We start from the raw sequence: 24,010 nt of genomic DNA on the forward strand, positions 1-24,010 counted from the left end.
TATAACTTTATTATTTTGTGATATCTTTTGGAGCTACTCGAGACGCGTCAGACAAATACTATGATTAAAATGTAGCGAGTTTCAAAAAGGTAGGGTCTGAAAAACAGCTTAACCTGAGACTCTATCCTTTTATCTACACAGTATCTATAAGTGATGTTATTTACGACTAAATTGTTTTGTAAATGTAGATAAATAAAGTTCTTTATTATTATTATTATTAAGAATAGTCCAGTCTGTGATAATGGATCGATCCCAATAGATTTTGGTGCGGTCATCTTCGAGTATTGGCTCCGGTCAATACTTGTAATATGGCAACCTCTGTTGTACTAGTCCGTACTTCAGAGCGAGCTCTTGGTGTAATATTTTGGCTGCCTGGTTGTGTCTGTGCAAGTACTCAGTGTTAGCAAGAGCGGAACAACCAGGAACAATATGCCTAAGTCACTCTCCGGGACGGCTACATGCCCGACAAATGTCTACACACTACAACAAGGCAACTGTAAAGTGTGAAACACACTAAGAGCGAGGGCGGATCGGGCGCGTGTCGGGTCGGGAGCACGGCGGGTCTAATTCCGCACGGAACGGGCGCACGCGCTCGATCGTGATGTGTTTTCGTCCATATAAAAACACGGAATTAGACCCAATGCTCCTGACCCGACACGCACCCGACCCGCACCCGTTCTCATTGTTTCACGGTTAAAATGCTAGGACTGATTTTGGATCGTTATTTACATAGCACTAGTTACTACTTTATTTACTTCGTAATTATAAGATTCAATGCTAAAATGCATTCTTCGAATGGATGGACATTTAGTTTACTACATACATGTTTGGTAGCTTGGTTTACTTTACTTTGCTAATGTTGTCGTAAAAGATGTCAGCAACCTGAACCTCAGACAATTTAGCAACAAGAGACCACGTTTCCAATTAACTTTGAGAAATGACATTATGAACACTCGGCCACAGGCTCCTACATAAAACATCTTATTTTTAAACTGCAAATATGAACGCTGTGTAAATGACATAAGGTATAATTTTTTTGAATATTTAAGCCTCTCTCCTGAAAAGTTATTATTTTGCAGACCAAAGTTGTCCTAAATCGTGAAATGCACAGAGAGCGGGTGCGGGTCGGGCGCGTGTCGGGTGCTGAGCGCGGCGGGTGTAATTCCATGTATTTATATGGACGACAACACACCTTGCGCGGGCGCGAGACGGGCGCACGCGTCCGGGCGTGTTGTGTTGTGGTCCATGTAAATACACGGAATTATACCCGCCGCGGTCCCGACCCGTACCCGCTCTCTGTCTCTTTCACATTTAACACAATGTAGATCAAAATACAATAATTCAGAGGGAGGTGTTATCACTTCTATATGAATATATTCTGCCTATGTCGATTTCTAAATATTTTTTCTTGCAAGTTATTTAAAGTATCACCAACGCCATCTACAGTTGTGTTCACGCAACAAAAACGGTATTCGATCAAAAGAACTGGTTTATCCAACAAGAAAACTTATTGTAATTTGTGTAAAGTCTGAAAGAAGAAGTTAAATTACGGAGTTGTATATAAATGATGAAGATTTATCTTTAAGGTAATACGGTTTTACTTCTATCATTGTTTCTTTAGGGCGCTTTTAAATTAGACGGTTATGGAAGCGGGCAGTGGTGCCATTAAAGTAGTACTGCAGTGGCGTCACTAGTAATTTTCATGTTTGGAACAACAATGTTTGGAAGTTCAGTCTCAGGCGCGTCACTTTCGCAGTCATAATTAGAGTGCGTTCACATGAAAAGCGTTTGACGTGCGTTCTAAGGGCGCTTAAAATAAAATGTCGGATGAACATGTTTGAGGTTTTCACGATTGTTTTCAAATATTTACGTTCTGTTTTAAATTAAATTTGAAAACTTAAATATTAATTGAAAGCGATATTGAATTTTAAAACCGGTTCAGCGGCGCGTTCCAATGTTTGCGCGTACATTGCGCGCAAACGTGTGTCTTCTGCCGTCCAGTAACTAATACGCGGTTAAGTGACAAATGGTCAAATATCCGTTTTAAAAACTAAATTATATTAACATTTGAGCTAAGTCCAAACTCATGGTGCCACGATTTCGTTTAACCAAGGTAAACACCTCTTTTATGGGGAACTGTATACGTTTTTACAATAAGATTCCGGAGCATATATTAAGTTTATCATTTCCTGCAACATTCTAAAACTGGGTTATGGTTTTTTATGATATCTTAAAAATATTTTATGGTCTAAAAAAATATTGACGTTGGCTCCGCCCAAATTTGTGAAACAAATATATGCCTGAAGTTCGCGTGACATGCGACAGGAGATGTTGAATTTTGCGCATTAAAAGTACCAAATTCGTTTTAGCGGAATAACTCTAAAACTAAAAGGATTAAAAAAAATCCGTAGTGATAGTTCTCGATCATGCATAAATATAATTAATTATCTAATTTTTGTCCTAATAACCTGTAGCATTTCGAGGATAAATCGAAAAAATGTGAAAATTCGAGGTCAATTTTATTTTTAAGTTCAAAGTGGATATACCCCTCTAAAATCAAATCGAAGATTAGGAATTTTTCCTCTGCTCCCTCTTAAGTGACGGGACGAACAAGTGGTGCACCCTATGGTAAGCGACATGCCTATCCATAACAGTTGCAGTGCCACTCAGGGCTTTAAATCGCAAAGATCTGAGGGGCACTGCTAGTGCGCCCGTCATCCTGAGACATAAGTTGACAAGTCCCATGTGCCTGTAATTACACCAGCACCCTTTAAAGGGTACTTTAAAACCGAAATACTGTAATGCAGAAATAGGCCAGGTGGCAGTTAGCACTGGTACTAAAATACACACACAACATATTTGTCAGTGTTTGTTTGTACGTCGAATATTTTTTCAAGTATATCAAACACAGGATAACGAATGCAAGTAGCCATGTGAAGTACAGCCACAACACAACATACAATTCGCGCCACCATGTTTTACCATTTTTTGCCGCTTCGTGTACGTCGAGATTTTTGTGACGTTTTTGATTGTCCACAAACAGTGGTCGACATCTGTAATGCAACAGTTACAGATGTCGACCACTATTGCAAGTGTCGTTTGCGAGCACTAATTATAGGCAAAATACGTACACGGCATTGAGACTTTTTAACAATGCGACAGTAAGTCACTCTGAATTTGATTTCTTTTTTACAAGCATAGACACAGTCAGTCGAGAAATGACCAAATTTGACTTTGACACATTACATGATTGGCGATGAATACACTGGTTTTGTTTGTATAATTGTCTATCGTAATGAAAAAAAAATATTAAAACCTTGAACGCCCCGCTGAACGCACCACCGTTGCGAATTTGTGACCCTAGTGAAGTAAGACGTAACGGCTGCTGCCGCTCCACAGTTAAGTCACTGCAGGGCTTCTATAAGCCTTTAATTTGAAAGCGCCTTTAGTATTCTATATTTGTTACTGTAGTTTTCGTTCATTCTTAGTGTTATTTAAAAGGATGGTATCGTACAAACGTAATTGGATTTAATTTTAGATATTAATTATAAACACTATGACATTTTGTAGATGCAATTTAGAAAGTAATACCTGGGGCACAGATTTATACCATACAGTTGCGTAATGAATGTACTTGTGCAGAGCAACGGTGGGGTATTTGCGGGGAAGCGGGCGCCGCGGGCTGCATCCTGCAAACACGCTTAGTTTGTAGGATCGACCGTTAAGGGTTGACGCGTACTTGAATTGAAATATTTTTGTTTACGGTCAGTGAGCTCTACAAAAACCGTTGTACGCGTTTTAAATCGTTCTGTGTACGTATGTAATTCATCTGAATACAATAGTTACCAAACTGTTTTAGATGACTTATTTAACTTAGGGTCCGGTATAGCGTCTAGCATACCGTGCCAGAGGCTATACCAACTAAGCAACGGAACGAACCAGCGGACCTCACGAATTTTTCTTTGTACTTGTTGTCGTATCTTTGTATTTGGTTTTTCAACGAGTTTTTAGCATATAGTTTTAATTTTATAATATTATTTAACGTCAATTTAATTTTAATATTTGCGTGCCAGCACCTGGTGTGTTCATGACACCTTGTATAATATATTATGTTACCTTGTTTGCTTGCGAATAAAAATATTTCATTCCATTACTGTTTGGCGGCAGAAATAGATAAGGTGGCAGTACTTCTCTGGACTGGAATTTAAAAGTATATAATTTGTCAAATAAGCAATTACAAATAAAATTAAGAAAAATGCTAATAAAGTAACAACAATAAAATCATTATATAAACAATATCAAAGAAGTATGAACAGCGCAAATACAAACAAAATATCAATTTCTTTCATTAAAAAGAAATGTTTCAAGCATTGCGAACTAAAACGGTCTTTTATCCGATTTGTACTTACAAAGCAATCCGACCCAGACTGAAAAAGAGCGGACGCAAGACAGGTACAAAAGTCGACGTTATTTTTATGTTGTAACTTATTCCAAACAATCTATATTATAATAGTGGCTACAATAAGTAATATTTCGTCAAGACCCAATAAATCTTCATTATAATTAAAACGTATTAACGTTATCTACAATACAGCGTTAAAAAAAATTGTACAATTTTAATAACGTAATGTGTCACGCGAAATATGCATCCATAATCACGGCGCAGGCAAATGAGGGGTTGACTTAAAGAACCAAATTGTCTGTTAAATTTTTATGGAAAACTTTAATAGCTCGCATTCCGAGCATTCGAAAGAGGAGCTTGGATGATTTTCTAGCGATCTTGTCGCGTATATTTTTTTGATTTTGTTTTTCGAACAAACCAACGTTTCGGGTCACCGGGTCTTAAACAATATAAAAGAAGTATAAAATTAAGAAAAATGCTAATAAAGTAACAACAATAAAATCATTAAATAATTATATATCAAAGAAGTATGAATAGCGCAAATACAAGCAAAATGTCAATTTCTTTCATTAAAAAGAAATGTTTCATGTCATATAAACACAGATCACATAATAAATGCGAGAAAGTTTTATTGCGTTCCGATTTTGAACGGTAAGGGTACTGGTGAAATTACAGGCACATTGTCAACTTATATCTCAGGGTGATGGGCGCAGTGGCATTGCTCCTCAGATCTTTGCGATTTAAAGCTCTGAGTAACACTGCCACTGTTATGGACAGGCGTCTCGCTTACTATCAGTCACATAGTGTCATAAAAAAAATCTTCATTACTTCTTCCCATATTAGATCCTTTCAAACATTGGATAAATGTGTATTTAAATAAACAAACCCTCTACAGGCCTCTGCTCCACCAGCCTACGGCATGCCGCCCTACGGCGCTCCACCACCAGCTTACGGTGCTCCCGGTTACGGCCAACCACCCGGCGGTTACCAGCCGAATTACGGCCAGCCGGGGTATGGCCAGCCGCCCGGTTACCAGCCGCCCAATTATGGACAGCCAGGTTAGTTGGACATGTGATATTATTTCTACTTTACTGGCTTTAGAATCGACAGTAAAATTTTTTTAAATCTATTTTGTACTTCGGGGAAGAAAGGACGTAAACGCCTTCTAATTGGATTACATTTTAGCGCTCAAAAGATCGTACCTTTGGTGTGAAAGTCATAAAAATAACCACAAGATCAAACAATCTAAAGAGAGATTACGTAGAAAAACTAACTATAATTAAGAAGAAAAAATTTAACGTCACACACTTATCGCGCAGTATAGGGAAATCTGAAACCATAGAAGATACAAGGAAACTTTCTTTAGAGTCATTAAATCTTTTTTAACCGACTTCAAAAAAAGAAGGAGGTTCTCAATTCGACTGCATTTTTTTGTATGTTATCCGATAACTCCGGATTTGTGAACAGATTTTTATGATTCTTTTTTTGTTGGAAAGAGGGTACCTCCATGGTGGTCCCGTTTCATTTTGAAGAAAATCATCCACCTCTAAGGGTGGCTGTTCACGCATGAAGATTCATTTTTATAAATAGCGCCTAAATTTTATTATTAGCAGCAATTATTTTAATGGTTGATTTTGCTATTCTCCAATTCAAGGCGTTTTTCTCTCTCAATATACAATTTTGGCAATGTATATTTTTTGGTAAGGAGTTGTCCATAACAATGAATAAAATTGATCAAAATTCTTCACGAAGGAATCAATTTACGTGATGAAAGAAATCGGGACAGCAAAAGTTATATTTTTTTCATACAAAATGAATAAAATTTACTAATATTTTAATGCTAATAGACTCAGTTTCTTATAAGGACTACGTCATTGTATCGAAAGAAACAGTTGATACAGCAGAAGTTGGTCAAATTTTATAAAACTCACTTGATTTTGACTTTGACCAAACAAATGACTATGCTAAAATTGCTCTCACAAAAACGGACTTATAGTTTGTCGTCTTTGAAGACGGAGTAAAATGGCAGTTCATTGCGTAATAGTGTTGCCCGCTTGCGAGCAGCTAGTGATTTCTGTCGATAAATATTCTATCGACTATCGACTGAATATTGGTCACGCTTATGGAATCAATAATCGGACTTGTTTCATTTGATTCATCCAATTACAAGTTCATTTGAATTGACAATTTATGTAAGTTCACACATACGTATACTGTATTTAGAACTATGTTTATGAAAAATGTAAAGTGGAGACATATTTTAAAGTTTTTAATTTTAATTAATGTCTGCCTGTTTTTGTTAAAATGTATGTGAGTAAAAATTTATTTCGGTACTAGTAGGGCAATTGTCAAAATAAGAATAAAGAAGGCAATAACGCAATTAATAATTATTAGACTGTCGTAACATTCGCACATTTTTGGCAAATATTATCTTCTTTCACAATCTATCGATGAAACTATCGACAACGAAAACTGGTAACCCTACAAATGTCATTTTACTCCGATCAAGAAAAACATCTATTGTTTCGGATTTCCCCACACTGTGCCATTTAAAAAAAGACACTCGCATAAAAAAATTCGGTCAATTTCATTCGTAGAAGTTTGAAACCTCTCTCCTGAAAATTTGTCATTTTGCAGATGTGACTTTATTACACTAAGGGTGCGACATGCTTCAATTATGTATATAATATTTATAAAAATAAAAAGCTATGGACTAAAACGTGTATAATGGATGTTACGCCGTTTCTTCCACGAAGTATCGTATTGTCTGTTCAACTGCCTCAGTACAAGACCATTACCTCTTCGCCTTAATCTAATGGCTATTGAATATCGTCAGAAAAATATTGTTCTAATTAATCCGTGTGCAGTGCGACATAACACGTAAACTGTTAACTGCTGTCAGCTGACTCAGTTAAGCGGTCGGGCCACAGAACAATAAATACAATAAAATTGGTTAGTTAACGTCTGACGCGTGCTAACTATAGGTTTCGAAAGACTTGTGTCATTTTTTCGTGCAAATCTAAAATCGCAGAACATAGTACTTTATGTGAACTGTTACATAATGAAAGGCGTTAGAACACTGTACTGTAACACACACAAACACTCGGTTTATGAAACGAACCGATAGGCGAGTTTCATAAAAACATCACACGAGTGTTTTAATGCATAATTATTATTATATTTTTTTTATTCAGGGAAACAAACAGTCATAAAACAGGGGTTCTACTAAAACATTGATTAAAATAATTAGACCTAGAGTTCCACAAATATATACAAGAAATAGTGAGCAAATACGGTTCAACTACAAAACATAAGAATTATTAATAACATATCATAAAATAACAATACCCGATAAATAAAAATGCTTATAAAATTTTTTGAACAATTAACAATAAATAGGTAAACTAATAAACTTAAAAAACTTTAAAAAAAGTTAAATACACTGCTTTATCTATACACGTATTATAAGCTCTCTATGATGTTCTCAGGAACCGCATGTTACGACTGGCGAAATGGCGGCAAATAAAAACTTTTCTCACGCATGTCACACAACCGTAGTTTTTATTTAATTCACAGACAAACTAGAATCGGCCCCAAATATCATATCGTTCGATATTAAGTAACGTGTGAGATTTGTCAAAATTGTTTGCTATCGACATTTGACTTCGAATAAAACTTCATCACTGATATTAGAATTGAGGGCGAATCAAATTGCTTTGTTTTTCAGAGATGTTCGAAATTTTAATATAATAATAAAATCGAATTCGATGTTATTATTTTGCAATAATAACATTTTCACAGGAAAGAAATTTGTTGTAACAAAACAGTTTATCTTTATGCTGGTCGTAATTTGCAGTTTTTGAAGACATCATAGAGGGTTTATGATATGTGCGTAGATAAATGCCTTACTGTGCCGTTTTGGAGTGCAAAAATATTAATCGTAGTGGTATTTCATATCACCGGAAAGTCTTTATTTAAAAAATTTTCTGTTTATCGAAATAATTGTTCTTGTTACAAGAAACGAAAGTAAAGTTTATACCCCTGCTATATGGTTGCTTCTTTTTTAGAGAACTAAATTAATAACTTAATTCGTCGTCGTTCGCCAATTAACCGCTAGATGGCAGCACATTGATTGAAATTTCAATATAATATCAGAACGTCGTAACTTGCAATAACAGGTATTGATGGTATTGAACTTAAAACGATATGCCAACTGTGTAAAGTTTAAATTATATTAACAATCCAGAATTTGTTATTTCTTTTTAAATTCAAATTTTAAAATTAAAATACGATTAATCAATATCAAGATTGTGTAGTGTCTCAAATTAAAAATGTGTTAATTTTGGCGATATTGGCTCTGATAATAAACGAGGCTTAAGGTACTTTGGTACTACCATATTTTTTTCCGTAGATAGGCCTGTAACTACCAAATTTTTTGTTTACCAAAGACAATATTCTTATATACGCTACGTATTTACTTATTACTAATTTATATATAGTTCATCTTGTACAGTTTTGAGGCTAAGCTAGTGGTCTGGTTCTGAGGCGTTCAATAGATAATAACCTTGAGAGAAACTGACGCCATCTAGCGGCCGTAATTATATCTCTTGGTGACGGCCATTACACAAATTGATGAATCACACAGGACATTTTCTAGGAAAGCATGCTATATCATAAGACCATAGACAATGTCGTGGCGTCATCCACCGCTGTGTTATAAAAAAGTGCGTTTGAAATTGTATGAGGTGATTATAACCATGATACTGAAAACAGTTTTCCACATAAACTCATACAAAAATTTTTGTATGAGGTCTAGCCATGGTGGTGAACAATTTTATTTGATGAACTACGTGTAATAGTTGTAGTGCCACTCAGAATCTTAAATAGCAAAGATTTGTTGGGCACTGTCTGCAATGTCATCTTGAGACACAAGTTGGACAAGTTCCATGTACCTGTAATTTGACCAGATCCATTACCTAAACGCAATAATATTTGATGGTGTGTGAAAAGTTTTTTTTATCCGGTACCATGGGCAAAATCGCCCTGTGTAATATCAGACACTATTTTTAACATGGCCGCCAGATGACGCCACAGCTCCCCTAAGAACCCGAAACTGCGCCGGCGCAGCTTACGAACGTGACAATAGATTTATTGCACTTATGAATTCATACAACTTTTGGTAAAGGGAAATTTTATTTTAGGTATTTTACGATATTATAATAAAAGTTGTCGGTGTTCATCAGTGGATTGTTTAAAATTAACAAACTAACAAAATAACTTTATGTAGATTGAGACAATTAATAGACAAGTACAGCTGCCTGCAAGTAAATGAAAGAAAAATCGATTTTTTTTAAATATTTTGGTCCGTATTAACGTTTTCATTGTTATATCTCTATGTGTGTATTTCCATATATTAACGCAGGCATCTGTACCGATAGCGTTGAAATGATCTGAATGAGTCCAAACTACCATGACATATCTACACATAACTTTGGGTGGAACCTTGAACTAGTAACTTAAGAGGACTGATAATCACGATACAAGATGGCGGGTATTTAGTACCTGTTCGTACACTAGATGTCGCGACGAGTACCAAATAGCTATTTTGCATCGAGTATATAACCAGAAATAGAGACGAAATAAGGGCCATACATTCCTGGTAACGCATCAGTGATACATCACTTATAAATATCAACTCTCGTTTGCACTGAAATATAAACAGCGCCAACAACTGACCTGTGTGTACATCTCCGTATATTCTGCTGTTCCATTCGGTGGTGTGGGGAAAAACAGCAAAACATCTACATTACAAAACAAACGGAATCAAATTTCATCGGTAATTAAATATTAAATATGTAATTTTGCAATTTTCGTCCATTATAGCAAATATCAAGTTAACTTGTCGATTTGTAGTGAAACAATTGGCGAGACCCGTCAATTGTTTCGAACTCGGGCTAGCCAATCGGAGCGCAGTTGTCACAGTATGATTTGGCAGAATAGTTATCAAACAATTAAATTACATTTCGTCTCTATTTCTGGTTATATACTCGATGTATTTTTGTAACTAATTTGCTTTACATTGACGAGCTGCTATCAAAGCTTCTCTAATTATTAGTGATAGCAAACAAATAAACTAGATGGCGCTTATTGCAAAGATTTTTATTGGTTCTGCCGGCTATTCTTTTTATTTTGTTTGTGATTAGCGCCATTTATCCATATTATCAAGTGTTAATTTATAAATTGGCTTGTAGCACACAATGCCATCTATTGATAAGCATGTTTGTCAAATAACTTTAGCTCATGGTTAATATTTGAATAATATTACAAGAAAAAACAGACTTCTTATGTTTCGTATTAAAGAGGAATTATTAATATCCAAGGCTATTACATAATATAAAATACTTCCATGCTATTGATCAACGCCATCTAGGAATTTGGACCTTTTTTAGAGTTACGATCTGCAGTATGGAGATTAGCAGTCTTCTTGAGTTTTTGGTTCATTATGAAACGAAACGAACGAACGAACGTATACCTAGTCATATTAATTTAATCATTTCATCATATTGTCAACTGCCTTCGTGGCCGAACGGCGACCATGTTGCTCTGCCACGCAGAGGTCTCAGGTTCGATTCCCAGGCCGGGAGAAATATGTGTATGGCCTACAATTAATTCTCTCTCGTGAGTTTGTATGTAATTTGTGGTTATCTATGTGTATGTCCATGGCACCCGCGATTTAGGAATTTTCTATTGCGGGGCTATGAGTTTGTACGTTGTAAAGCTATTATGAATAAATGGTGACAGATTGAACGATATAAATATTTAAAAAGAGGCGAATAGCTGATACCCATAACGAATATGTAAAAAAAACACTACCTTACTTTTAAATATTTTTCTCTACGGAAAATTTGGCCTCTAACATTTTGTAATACTCTGCACAAGATCGAACATGCAGCGAGTGCCCGCTATCCTGATCTGCGCACGCACAATCCTTCACATTGATGTTAGGACACAATTTTGTCTGTCCTAAACATCGAGTATATAACCAGAAACGAAATGTCATTTAATTTGTTTGAAAACTATTCTTGCCAAATCATTGCGGTGACGACAGCGCTCCGATTGGCCAGCCGTCAATTGTTTCATTTCAAATCGACCAGTTTAACTTGAGCTTTGCTGTAATGGACGAAAATGTAAAATTACTTGATTTAATATTTCATTACCGATGTAATGTGATTCAGTTTGTTTTGGAATTAGATGTTTTGCTGTTTTTCCCACACCACCGAATGGAACAGCCCTCCATAGTTAGAGATATTGTCTTTATTACAATAAATAAAGAACATTTTTGGAATATACGGAGACGTACACACAGGTCAGTTGTTGGCGCTGTACTATTTCAGCTTTCTGATTTGTGATTCCAGCGCGTTATTTCGTCTCTATTTCTGGTTATATACTCGATGGTCCTAAACAAGGTATGAAGGGAAAATTGAATTATTTTTGATAGTACTCTTTAAGTAGGAAGGCTTGACACGAGGGAGCTGAATTTCCTACCGCTCAGCTGTTCTGTTTCATAGAGTAGCCCAAATGAAGAGTGTCTTAGTATTTGGTTTTTTTTTTACGATTGTTTTTACATATTCGGGTTAGATAGCTACTAGTTTGCGTCTAATATTTATTTCGTTCAACCTGTCGCTCTGTATATGTCTACGTTCATTTGTATCGTACGTTCGTTCGTTCATTCGTTCAATTCAAAAGGATGTGTGTACATATCTATGATTGCTTTGACTATTTTTTTCATTACGACGCTATTACAAGGTAGTTGTAAAGTAATTAGATTGGCATATTTGAAATAGTTTGCATGACGACTCTTTTTTTCGAAATTTTAATAGGCTCTTAATATGCTGGCTTTCAAAATTTCATATGTTGTCACTACTCTGGCTATCAGATATAAAACTATAAGAATATGAATATTTTCTGTTCTATTTATTATATACGTAAAATAAGTAAATCATATGAACATTTTATATTATTTATAATAATAGAATGACATAACATAAAGTTACTAAGTAACTGGTACATGCCATTATGTATTATTATTATTTATTTGTTTTTTATGCGTCATTCACAGTACAAAGTGATGTATCTCATACAAACATGGAACCTGTTAGGGTGTTGCAATCTATAAGTATACATTGATAATGTGACACTATAATGTTAAACAATTAAAATATAACAAAATGTATACAGGGTTAATTGTGAAATACTAACCCGTTCAGGAATATATTAGTAACATTATAAACAACAACTTTTATTCCATGAGTTTTAATAATTTAAAATGTATTTTTGTACAAAAACATTTTTTATACTATACCATAGTTTTCCAATGTGGTCCCTAGCGCTCAGAATAAGTCCTAGGTAGGAGTCTTGGAAGCAATTGAGCGTTGCTTTAGCTGCTTTACTGCCACCTTACTTATTTCTACTGCCAAGCAGTAGTGGTCACATTACTGTGTTCCGGTTGTGAATGGTGCTGGTGAAATTAAAGGCACATGAGACTTGTCAACTTATGTCTCAGGGTGACCCCAGATCTTTATGATTTAAAGCTCTGAGTAACACTGCAACTGTTATGGGCAGACTGACTACCGCCACTTAGTATTATAAAAAAAATATTGTTTTAAAAAACAACTGAATTATCTATTTGTACTTACACTACATTATATATAATTTTGTGATTTTTGTAGTGGTGGACGTTGAAATTTTTTTATCTTGCCTAATTTTTTTATCTTGCGCCAAGAAGTTTGTACTACCAAGTACAAAAGTGTCTGATAGTATAACGAAAACATAAAAGTTTATTTTCGGTAATATTTATGATTTGTAAAAAGCCATGGAACAAAACTTGTTGCTCGTGACGTTAGTAATATAGTCCTAAGAGGTTGTTAGTATTTTAGAAATTACCTTATATGTAATTTTTCTTATTGTCTTAATTTTCTTTTTTTTATTTCTTTTTATATTTTATATTTTTTACTTTTTATAAAAACCTTTTTCTATTTCTTATTAACAATGGTGGGTGTAAAAAAGGGTGTGTGTAAATTTATGTAAACAATCGCGAGTGACTTATGTACAGTGCTTATATAACATTTTTTTTTAAAGGTAAGTACGCTGTGGCTAATTATTTTTATTTATGTATTAAATTTTATACATAATATCGTTCCTCTTGTGACTAGCCGCGTGTCTGTAGCGCTTTAGTAACTTTTAGTTCACTGAAGCGTGAAACACACTGAAAGCGGGTGCGAGTTGGGCGCCTGTCGGGTGCCTGGCGGGTGCCTGTCGGGTGCGTGGCGGGTGCCTGGCGTCGGGGCGCGGAACCTGACCTGCGCCCGTCCCGCACCCGCTCACTGCGTTTTTCACGCTTAATTGTGACAGCAAAAGTGGAGCGCGCGTGTTACGACAAATATTGTATGAAAGTTAGCAGTGCCACAGTGGTGCCACTGCAGTGCTTCTATAAGCATCTATTTTGAAAGCACCCCAGTGTCTAGATTAGCTTGAGGCAATATTTTTTGTAACATCGTTCATTGGTCCTTGTGACGTCTACACTACAGGAATAGCTCAGTGATACAACCTTTGGTTAGTTAACGTGCGCGTTCGATACGTTCGTTCGCAGCAGTGTACCTTTATTTTCTATATACCACAATTCTATCAATGATTAAAAAATATTCGAATATAAAAGAGATAACGTTATGATTATTATACAGGGTGACTTATTTACAGAGTTTTCACAGTCAGGATTTTTTCGAAAATTTAACATTTTACACATGAACGTACAAAACGATTCCAATGCACATCCAGTCACTTTCGAGATATGGCAGTTTGAAGTTGAAAAGTGTTTCTTAGTTTTGTTTTATTTTCAAAACTCATAATCTCATGTAACTCCAGAGGTATTCATTTATGTTTATTTGTTGGATTTTTTTGCTGATCTAAGAGGTTAGACTTTAGGAACCGTTTAATACATATAACTCATTTTTTGATAATTTTGTGGAATGGACCCTTTTTGCTTAATTACGTCCAAATAAAATATCTCCTAAAAGTCAAGTCTAAAATAACAGCACATTCAAATGCATGCTAGCCGTATGGTCACACTACTTCCATACCAAATTTCAATTAATTTAATGGAATAGTTTTCAAACTAGAGAGACCCTCCTATAAGCGATCCCAAGTTTTATTGCTAACCAAAAACAGGATAATTGACATTTTTCAAAGGAAAAAATAGATTACGTCTTGGTGATGGACGTTTCAATGAACACCTGCATAGAATGCACGTGATCTCCTCCCCGTCGTACGCTCATTGTAACTACTCCAACCAATCCTCGCATCATATATTTTTCGATTGCCCACATTTTTCTTACGCCAGAACAATCATCAAAAATCATCACCTTCTTGAACTGTACAAAACCTCTGAAAACATCCCGCTTTCTTTACCAGATCTCTTGAAAAATCAAGAATGTTATCCAATTTTATATTATTTCGTGAGAAGCACTATCGAAGACATTTAATTTTTGTAATGGAATACAAGAAAGAAATTACTCTCAGCCTTGGCTGTATGGCGCTTTAGTGCCTTTACCTTTTTCAATGGAAAAAACAGTATAAAAAGGAAAAAAAAAATTTTATGCCAATATTTCGAAAGTTACCAAAATGCAAATCCGTTGGTTATGTTAGGTATTTTCGAACTCTTACACAAGGACCTATACTGCCATTAAAACTATACTAGTTATAACAAAAAGGATCAGATACGGCAGCCCGTGACTAGAGGAATGATATGCCTATGTATGCAGCGTTGAAAAATATTTTTTTTTTTAAACAAGTGATTACTGACAAGTTAAATGTTGTGGAATGAAAAAGAACTAGTTCCTAAAGTTAACAGCGCCTCCATTTTTATAGTCAACAATTAATCTTGTCAGTTTTTTGCTTGTTCTATTTTTCTTACCTCGTTAACAATACTAACAAAAATGCTTGGTTGTATGATTTGTAATTTTTTCGCAACAGTTTATTGTCGGATTTTTAATTAGAGATACCAAACTGACAGCTGCTAATGTCACTTTGAAAAAAATATAGCCATGTTTATTATTTTTTTATAATACCAAATGAGAGACGAATAAGTCACGCAGTAAATAAGTAAATAAGAAACGCAGTAATGCTTACGTTACTGCTTGGCGGCAGAAATAGGTAAGGTAGCAGTACTTCTCTGGACGAACTAATTACCCCACCAAAAGAGGTAAATGGAACAACATTTTGCAACTATCAAATTTGTTTTTACCACCTTTTGGATTTGGAACATCGTAGCGACATCTCTTTGAAATAGTTTAAACTAATTTGTCTGTTTTATCGATTGAGAGACTATAGTGCTAAACTATTTAGATTATGAATAAAGACTTTTAAGTCCCTCTTCCCCGGTGTTCCTCTTTCTTACCTCAATTTTAATTAATACATGCTAATTATTAAAATAATATATAATTTATCTTTATGAGTGAGTCAGTGAAGTAGATTATTTAAGACTAAGTTAATCATCACAAAGTGACAACTCACTAAATGTCAGTTTAATATATCTAATTCGAAAATCTGACTATATAAAGCATTGACTTACAATTATATGAACGTCGGGTCCGCGCTAAAAAGTGTCCGAACTTGTAAGGCGTTAAAATCGTATACAGAGCGCCAAACTCCGCTTTAGTCTTCATTTGTTCGACTGACAGCGCGATACTGCGATGACATTACAATTTAAATTTCGAATAGGTTGACTTGGGATATTTTTTTCGTGGTTTTTGTATGAGACCCGTCGTCCATTTATTTGTAAATCAATGATATAAAGGGAGTGTTTCTATCCATGATGACAAATAAATTATTATCCAAAGCTGTCCATGTTGGTGGATAAAATCATCTCCTAAAAAGTTGTATATTTATTAAATTGGCTTCATCAATTGTCGCTGATGGATCACTTATATTATTTCTTTTTAACCGACTTCAAAAAATGAGCTTATTTTGTGTGTGCATGTTTTACGTGATTACTCGATTTTGATGATTCTTGTATTTGTTGGAAAGAGCGTACCTCACTACTGGTCTCATTTAAAGTTGAAGAAAACATTCCACCTCTAAGGGTGGTAAACTAGGGGATGAATTCGGTTTCGCGCACTTTTCGGTAACCGATTACCGTCAATTCGGGAACCGACACGAACTTTTGACGTCGGTTTTTTTTTTATAAAAAAATTCTAATTATGTGATACTATTCTTAAGTGATCTGTGTGGTTGACTGTACAATTTCGACCTTTCATTGAATTAAATTGAATTTCATTGCTTCATTACAGTACTCTGGACGAAGACTTGTCTCCTAACCGTGCAATTTGAACGCCTGTCTGATTTTCAGTTTGAATTGTCAAAAGCCGTTTTCCAAATACTGTTTGTCATTTATTTCAATATTTTTAAACCCGTTCTGAGTTTGAAACCCATGCATCGATTTCCGGCAATGTATTATGTCATTTCGGTTTCAATTCAAGACTAGCTTTCGATTTGGGCGGCTCTACTTTGAGTTTCAGTGTTTGTAAGCAATTGTAAAGCGCCCCTAGCGGTGGCAAATAGAACTAATAACCATATTGATATGAACACTGAAATTCACGGTGGCAATGCAAGACCTTCGCTCTCTAAATTTAAAGCCAGTTTAAACTTCATATATGTATATGAATTTACTGCCTGGGTTTCGAGTTTTAAATTTTATGAATGGGTTTCAATTTACAAATTACGGGACAGGTTTTAATTCATCGTCCCACTTCTGTAGGGCTAGCATGATAGGGCGCGACTTGCGCGACATAGTTGTTTTTTTATATAGCAGTATGTCGCGAACATAGCAGTATATCGCACTTTATGTCGCTCTCTAAGTAGCACCCTATCGTGGTAGCCTTTCTGGGTACAGGTCCCATCTAACGAGAGGTAGTTGGTGTAGTGCCTTGGGCATATTTATTATTATTATTTTATCATTTAATTATTTTTCTGCTTCTACAGGATACTACTGAGTAAGTGAGCTTCGTAGCAGCTGCAAAAATATAGGTAGTTTTGTTTATTGTAGTATTAAAAATGGGTGTCAATTCGAACGAACGAAAACTTAGTTTTAATTTTAGTGAAATAGAAATGGACACAATATTTAATTTACAATTTTTTTTTTATTTCATGACGAAATTGAACATATGTACATATATGCTGGTGACAAATGGGATAAAAAAATCCCCAGTAAGTTGCCAGTAAAAATATAGGATTAAAAAACTCAATTAATGCGTTTGTTTATCGTCGCCATCAAAAGGGAATAAAATAACATTGGAGTTGATAAAAATACAGATTCTTATTAAACTCAATACTAAATACTCTATTTCACCGGTTAAACAAGTGACCTTTTAGTTAATTACCTCTAAACCTTTGTACAATAGGGAAATTGATCTACAACATATTAGTGACGTCTAAGTGGAAGAAATTGCCTCTAAGAATGGTTACACACTACACGAGCGGAGCGGGATTCGTACGGACTCCGTTTAACTTGCAACTGTAAATTTCCTAGAAATGCTTCTACCGCTAACGAGTGAGTGAAATGGACTCGGCGAGTTATCATGGGTCCGCGGTGGCATTGTGTTGCGCGCTAGTTTTGAGCGGACTCCACAAAGGCAATACACAGCTGAAAGGGTTGTAACCCTTACTAGCCGTGACCAGGTTCACGGCAATGAAACGGGAAACTTCCGGTTCACAAAATTTATTAAAAGAAGTAAAGTAAAACGAAAGGCTACACAGAAAAAAATGATTTCTACTAATAAGAAAGCAATTTCTCAAAATATTTGCTAATTCTGAAAAAATATTTGTTAAAAATAATAAAATATTGTCATTACAAAGATACTGCTTATCTTTTTCTAATATAATTTTACTCTTAACTTTATTCTAACTTTGAGACAAATACGTTCACTTCAAGATGTTATTTCATTTCTTATCAATTGATTGGACATTACTTACATCAAGAAATTTTTACCTCTTACATCAAATTTAAATAATCTTAAATTAATTCAAAATTTCTTGGGTGTATTTTAAGAAAATATATTCTTAATCATAAAAAGAAGTAGTTTTCTATTCAGATTAATATTCTAAATTCTAGAGTATATTCTTAAAGCAACATTTCCTTGCGTTTTCATAGTCAATGATGTCGTGACATGTCTCCGAAGCCGCACACGGTAACGTTTACTTTTATTTGTGCTTGTAATCATAAAAATCATAAACAGTTATTTATCCAAAGAAACAATACGTAGTGTCTTTAGTTTGTTAGGGTGTTATTTATAGTCATATTTTAAGAAATTTGGTTACAGCATGAAATCAAACTACATTTGTAACAAGCACAACTTTAACATGCAATTAGTTCCATCACGCCACTGCTAGATGGCATTAGTTGTACTCTGAAACGCGCTATCGTTTTGTTAACTTCAATAGTATAAAGTCATCTCATATATTCTGAATAGTGCTTTCTGCCGCTGTAGCATTTATACGGCACTGAAAGGTCTTCAAGTATGGTTTGGCACTGAACTGGTGTGCTTTCACGCCAGTGAGACATACTGTTGGGCCCGTAACCCTATAAATTTACCCTTTTTGATATTAGAATACATAAATCTTCAGTCAAATAATTAAGTACCTCTCAAATTTTCATTCTTTTTTTTTTTCAAATCAAAATCGGACATTTCTAATAACAAACAAATATTTTGTTGAATCTAGAGTGGCTTTGTGACTTGAAGTAAATTAATTTGCTCTTGGATTAAATATTTCTGTCTTGTAACTAAAATACACTTTTGAGACGTTTTTTTACTATTATCAAGTAATTATTCTCTAGCGTCTATAGGGAGAGGATCGTTTTGTTGGATTTAATAAATTTGTCTTCATATAAAGAATTTTGTCTTTTTCTAAGTAATCTGTTTTTACCGTGTACCCTTAAAAGGGCCGAGTAACTGAATTTCAGATACGTAATCTTAGTACATGAACGCTGTAGACTGTTATAGCTTATTACACATGATTTAGCTTATTTAATGACGATTATAAATGTAGTAAAGGACCGAAATTAGCGATTATTCGCGATGGAATTTGACACAGCTCCGACTGTTGTGGCGGTCGAGCAGGGAGTGACCGTGGTACGAAAACAAAATGAGAAAGCGAAGGAAGATGGAACAATTCAAACTTAAATACAAGTAAAAGAAAAAATGATAGGATACACGCGGAGAGAGATGACAATGTAAGGAGGTCACACCGTCACACAGCTACGTAACGTGCTCAGAAAGAAAGCGATTTGTGATACTTTAAGACTATAAGTTTCACTCAAAAACTCGCTTATCTGACTCATTTCCCGCGTAGCTCACTCCGTTTAGCCCGCTGGCTGTGGAAGGCAAATACCTCTTTTGAGTGAAACTCTTTCCTAGTGGAAGGATTAAACTATTTTACTCCGTTCAGCTATTTCCCGAAGGTGCATTGATACAAACGCGCGACTGCATCGATACAGTCGCTTATGTTGAATAATTATTAGTGTTGAGTTATTCATACACGAGGCAACTCGTTTGTACCACTCGCTTGGTAAGTTGTCACAACACCTCATGTCATAAAAATGTCCCACCTCACAACTCATGTCATAGCCTCACCCATGTCACACGGTTACGAATTCAACAATTGCAATAATGATTGGTCATGCACTGTCCGCTTTTCAGCTGATTTTCTTCCAGAATCGATGAAAAACTAATTACTCACTTCCTGTGAAAGATCGTTAAAATTTATCACAAAGTTTCACAAGTTTATCACAGATGAACAATTTCTTACTTGCCAAATATATCGAAAAATAAAAAGGAAAAATTACTTAATATTTTTGCGTAAGGACTGTTTTGGCCAGAAGTAGCTCATATAAAGTTCTATATCTTTTTATTTGTATTCTAACGACGGTTTTATTGACGTGTAGACAATCGAATTTTGCATTCAGCAATGACATAACCTTGAATTTCACATATTTTGAGTTACAACATTATTGTAATAGCAGTGCGATATGATCATAGTACCACATTACTAAATAAAATGAGCATTTCTTTATTCTATATCATAACACTTAAGTTATCAAATTTATTCATACCATCAAGTTATGAAAATGTGCTAAATATTCCCTGTCTGTTGAGTCATTGTCGTAGTTGGAAATATTCTTACCATTACCTCACCTCATTTGAAGTATGACATTGCACCGCCTCATTTTTTCAAATGAGATACTCCCTCAATCTCATTTTAATTTCATGTTCTACCCAACACTAATAATTATGTACGACAAATCGGTATAGGTTTATGCACATTATTATGTTTTGTTAATTATAAATTTTAAAGTGAAATTACTAAATGCATTAAATAAATTAGTTAATTAATTTAAAACGAGTTTGCTTCGCTGCTTAAACTAGCGCGTGTGTAATTGCTATAAGACGGCAATAGGTATCATGTTGAATGATTATATGTAAAAATTTCAAAGTTCTAAAAACTGAAATCAGTATTCTGTCCTTTTCTTACTGATAGCAATGAAAACAAATACAATATTATTTATGACAATTTTAGTGTTCGTTCGCGGGAATTGACGCACACCCTCATTGTAATAAAGCCCTACTTGATCTAAGAATTGAAAGTAATGGCATTTTGTTAAAAATAAAAATAAATTAAATTAGATACATTATGTTGGGATTGTGGGTAAAGGTCGACCTCGCTGTACATGTCTCAGTTGGATTGAGGTTGACCTTAAAAAGGGCCAGGTTAAAAGTTCAAAGAAGATAATGGCAGGAACGTAGCGGCTGAAGGTCCATGGTAACGCAATCAAATTGAGCAAGTTTACTAAAAATGATGACTATTGGTTGTTGTGTGCATCTGGTGGTAAGTGACATGTCTACTTGTAGCAGTTGCCACTCAGGGGTTTTAATCATAAAAACCTGAGACTCATTTCCACTGCGCCCGTCAGCTTGAGACAAAGTTGATAAATCCAATCTGTACTTTCACCAGTACCCTCACCCTTCGAAACCGGAACGCAGTAATGCTAATTTACTGCTTGGCAGCAGAAATTGGTATGGTGGCAGTATGACATGAAATCTTTCTCAGTGAGCTCTACGACTGTGTGGTATGAGAATCAGGATGATTTATTGTTTGAACTGGTAAAGATGTTACATGTAGTTTGAGTACAACATTTATACAATGTTTTATAATTACAATTCTTTAATAAAACTCACATTAAAATATAATAGAATTCAAAATGTCAACAAGTTAAGTACAGAATTTAGAATAAAATAGTTAAATGTGACACATAACTATCAATGTCAACAACTTAGACATTGAAGCACGGCTGTGTAAGGCAGAAACATCGAGTATATAACCAGAAACAGAGACGAAATAACGGCCATCCATCCCTGTCAAGTCATCAGGTAAATGGGCCTTATATCATTTTTATATATCAACTCTCGTTTGCGCTGAAATCACAAATTAGAAAACTGAAACAGTACAGCGCCATGAACTGACTTGTGTGTACGTCTCCGTATATTCCCAAAAATATTCTGTATTTTTTGTAATAAAGATAATATCTCTTACATTGGGGGCTGTCCCATTCGGTGGTGTGGGAAAAACAGCAAAACACCTAATTACAAAACAAACGGAATCACAATTCATCGGTAATGAAATATTAAATATGTAATTTTTCCGTTTTCGTCCATTATAACAAAGCTCAAGTTAAATTGGTCGATTTGAAGTGAGACAGTTGACGACACCCGTCAATTGTTTCGAATTCGGGCTAGCCAATCGGAGCGCAGTTGTCACCGTAATGATTTGGTAGAATAGTTTTTAAACAAATTCAATGACATTTTGTCTCTATTTCTGTTTATATACTCGATGGGCAGAAATTAATGAGCTAATGAATAAAATTGCTTTTCTGGCCAAGACGTGCCTGAATGTAGGAAGAGTATTTGACTTTACCATGTCGGGTGACTGCTGTAGCATGGAGTTGAATTTGCATAAGTGTTGGGGTTGACGTGCTTTTTTGTCTTTTTGTACAATCTGACAAAGTTCTTAGTAATTAGTAGCAGCGGATACCGGATTCTAATCGTGGCAACCGATCACGTCAATGGCGCTCAAAGTTTTTACCATACCAAAAAACGAGACGGACGAGTCATTCACCTGGCGGTAAGCGACACCCCTGTCCATTCAGTTGCGGTGCCACTCAGAGATTAAAATCGCATAGATCTGAGGGGCGCTGCCACTGCGACCGTCACCCTGTGACATAAGTTGACTTACAGCTTGGCGGCAGAAATACTTCCCTGGACGAACTCTCACAAGGAGCCCTTTTGATACTACTATTGTACTTTGATCAGATGGGAAATTTACTTTATTTCAGATGCAACGGATACCGTAGTCCGACATCAAACATAACATGCATATCTCGTGTCCTAATGGAGTAGGCAGTGATAAGGGGCCTACACGTGCTACATTCATGGCATACTTCTTATGCTTCCTTCACTCGCATCAGTGTTTGCTATACACGCTCATTCGTTTTTTATACTTTTGATCTGGCCTTTTTACGTACTTATTTCTCACTGGTGTAGGTAGAAACTATAGACTTTTATAAGCTAGTTGTTTCCTGGAAGTGATCTGGAATTTTTTTTTTCAGGTGCCTTTTAGAAGAAAAACGAAATCATGGAATCTTCAATTTTATCATTTTATAATTTTTACCATTTAAAAAAAAGTAAAAGATTAATTTTGTTAATGAAGTTGTTTGCATTTTGTCTCGTATTTCCATTTGTATTGTATTGTTTTTATTTTAGAACATTCGTTTTACAGTACGATACGAATAAATCTTGTATTAAATAAAAAAAAAATTGTAAAAGAACATTTTTTTGGACCAAAATTGTTTTAAAAATAACATCTTTGTTTTCTTTTTGTTTAAGTTTGGAAAATTAAATGCTAAATTTAAACTTTCGTAATCATTGCTAGCTTTAACTGTAAAGAAGAACAGCGACATGACACCTGGATGTCGGAGACTGTTTGCCCAAATTTTTCTAGCCTGGGTGACCCTTAAGGGGACGAATCTACCCCTTCAAGGATTCGCACGAAGCGTTACGCTTCCATATTTATTTATACGGCAAATGGCTATGGAGTGGAATTCCCTGCCTTTTTTGCAGATTTGTTCCCTGAATGGTATAACTTGGGCATTTTTAAGGCGAGAGTCCATTTTCCATCAGGTGAGATGGAGGTCAAATGCGTTATAAAATATAATAATCAACTTTTGGTATGACGACCTCTTAAATCAACGGAAAATGTAATCAAATTCTGATTATAGATTTATTTCACAGGTAAGCAGTACACTTGACATCGTTACATTGATTAATTAAGAGACTATACAACCACAATCAAAATTGAATCCGCATAACAGTGAAAGTGTTGAATCTACCACTTTGGAAAAAATATATAGTAAAATTAGGATATACACTGATTGGCATATGGTGTGAAAATACAACGTAAAAGTTTTCATGAAAGAAAAAACACAAACTTACCCCGAAATTTTAC

At 35.1% G+C, this 24,010-nt stretch overlaps 1 protein-coding gene across 2 annotated transcripts in view; it reads left to right on the forward strand.

Annotated features, from left to right (window-relative positions):
• The window catches only part of LOC113227308 (galectin-7-like), a 40,035-nt gene extending 16,709 nt beyond the window's left edge, over nucleotides 1-23,326 (forward strand). The window contains exons 5-7 of one of the 2 annotated variants that reach the window (XM_026460195.1): nucleotides 5,298-5,460; nucleotides 17,438-17,448; nucleotides 23,115-23,326. In XM_026460195.1, coding sequence (XP_026315980.1) covers nucleotides 5,298-5,460; nucleotides 17,438-17,448 — 174 coding nt within the window. In that variant the 3' untranslated portion in view covers nucleotides 23,115-23,326. Of the gene's footprint in view, nucleotides 1-5,297; nucleotides 5,461-17,437; nucleotides 17,471-23,114 lie in introns of those variants that run through there. The other variant, XM_026460194.1, reaches the window with a different exon arrangement.
• The last annotated feature ends 684 nt before the right edge of the window (nucleotides 23,327-24,010 follow it).

The sequence above is a fragment of the Hyposmocoma kahamanoa genome, unplaced genomic scaffold (genome assembly GCF_003589595.1).
Source record: "Hyposmocoma kahamanoa isolate Upper Pololo Valley unplaced genomic scaffold, ASM358959v1 209, whole genome shotgun sequence".
In the NCBI taxonomy this organism is placed as follows: Eukaryota; Metazoa; Arthropoda; class Insecta; order Lepidoptera; family Cosmopterigidae; genus Hyposmocoma; species Hyposmocoma kahamanoa.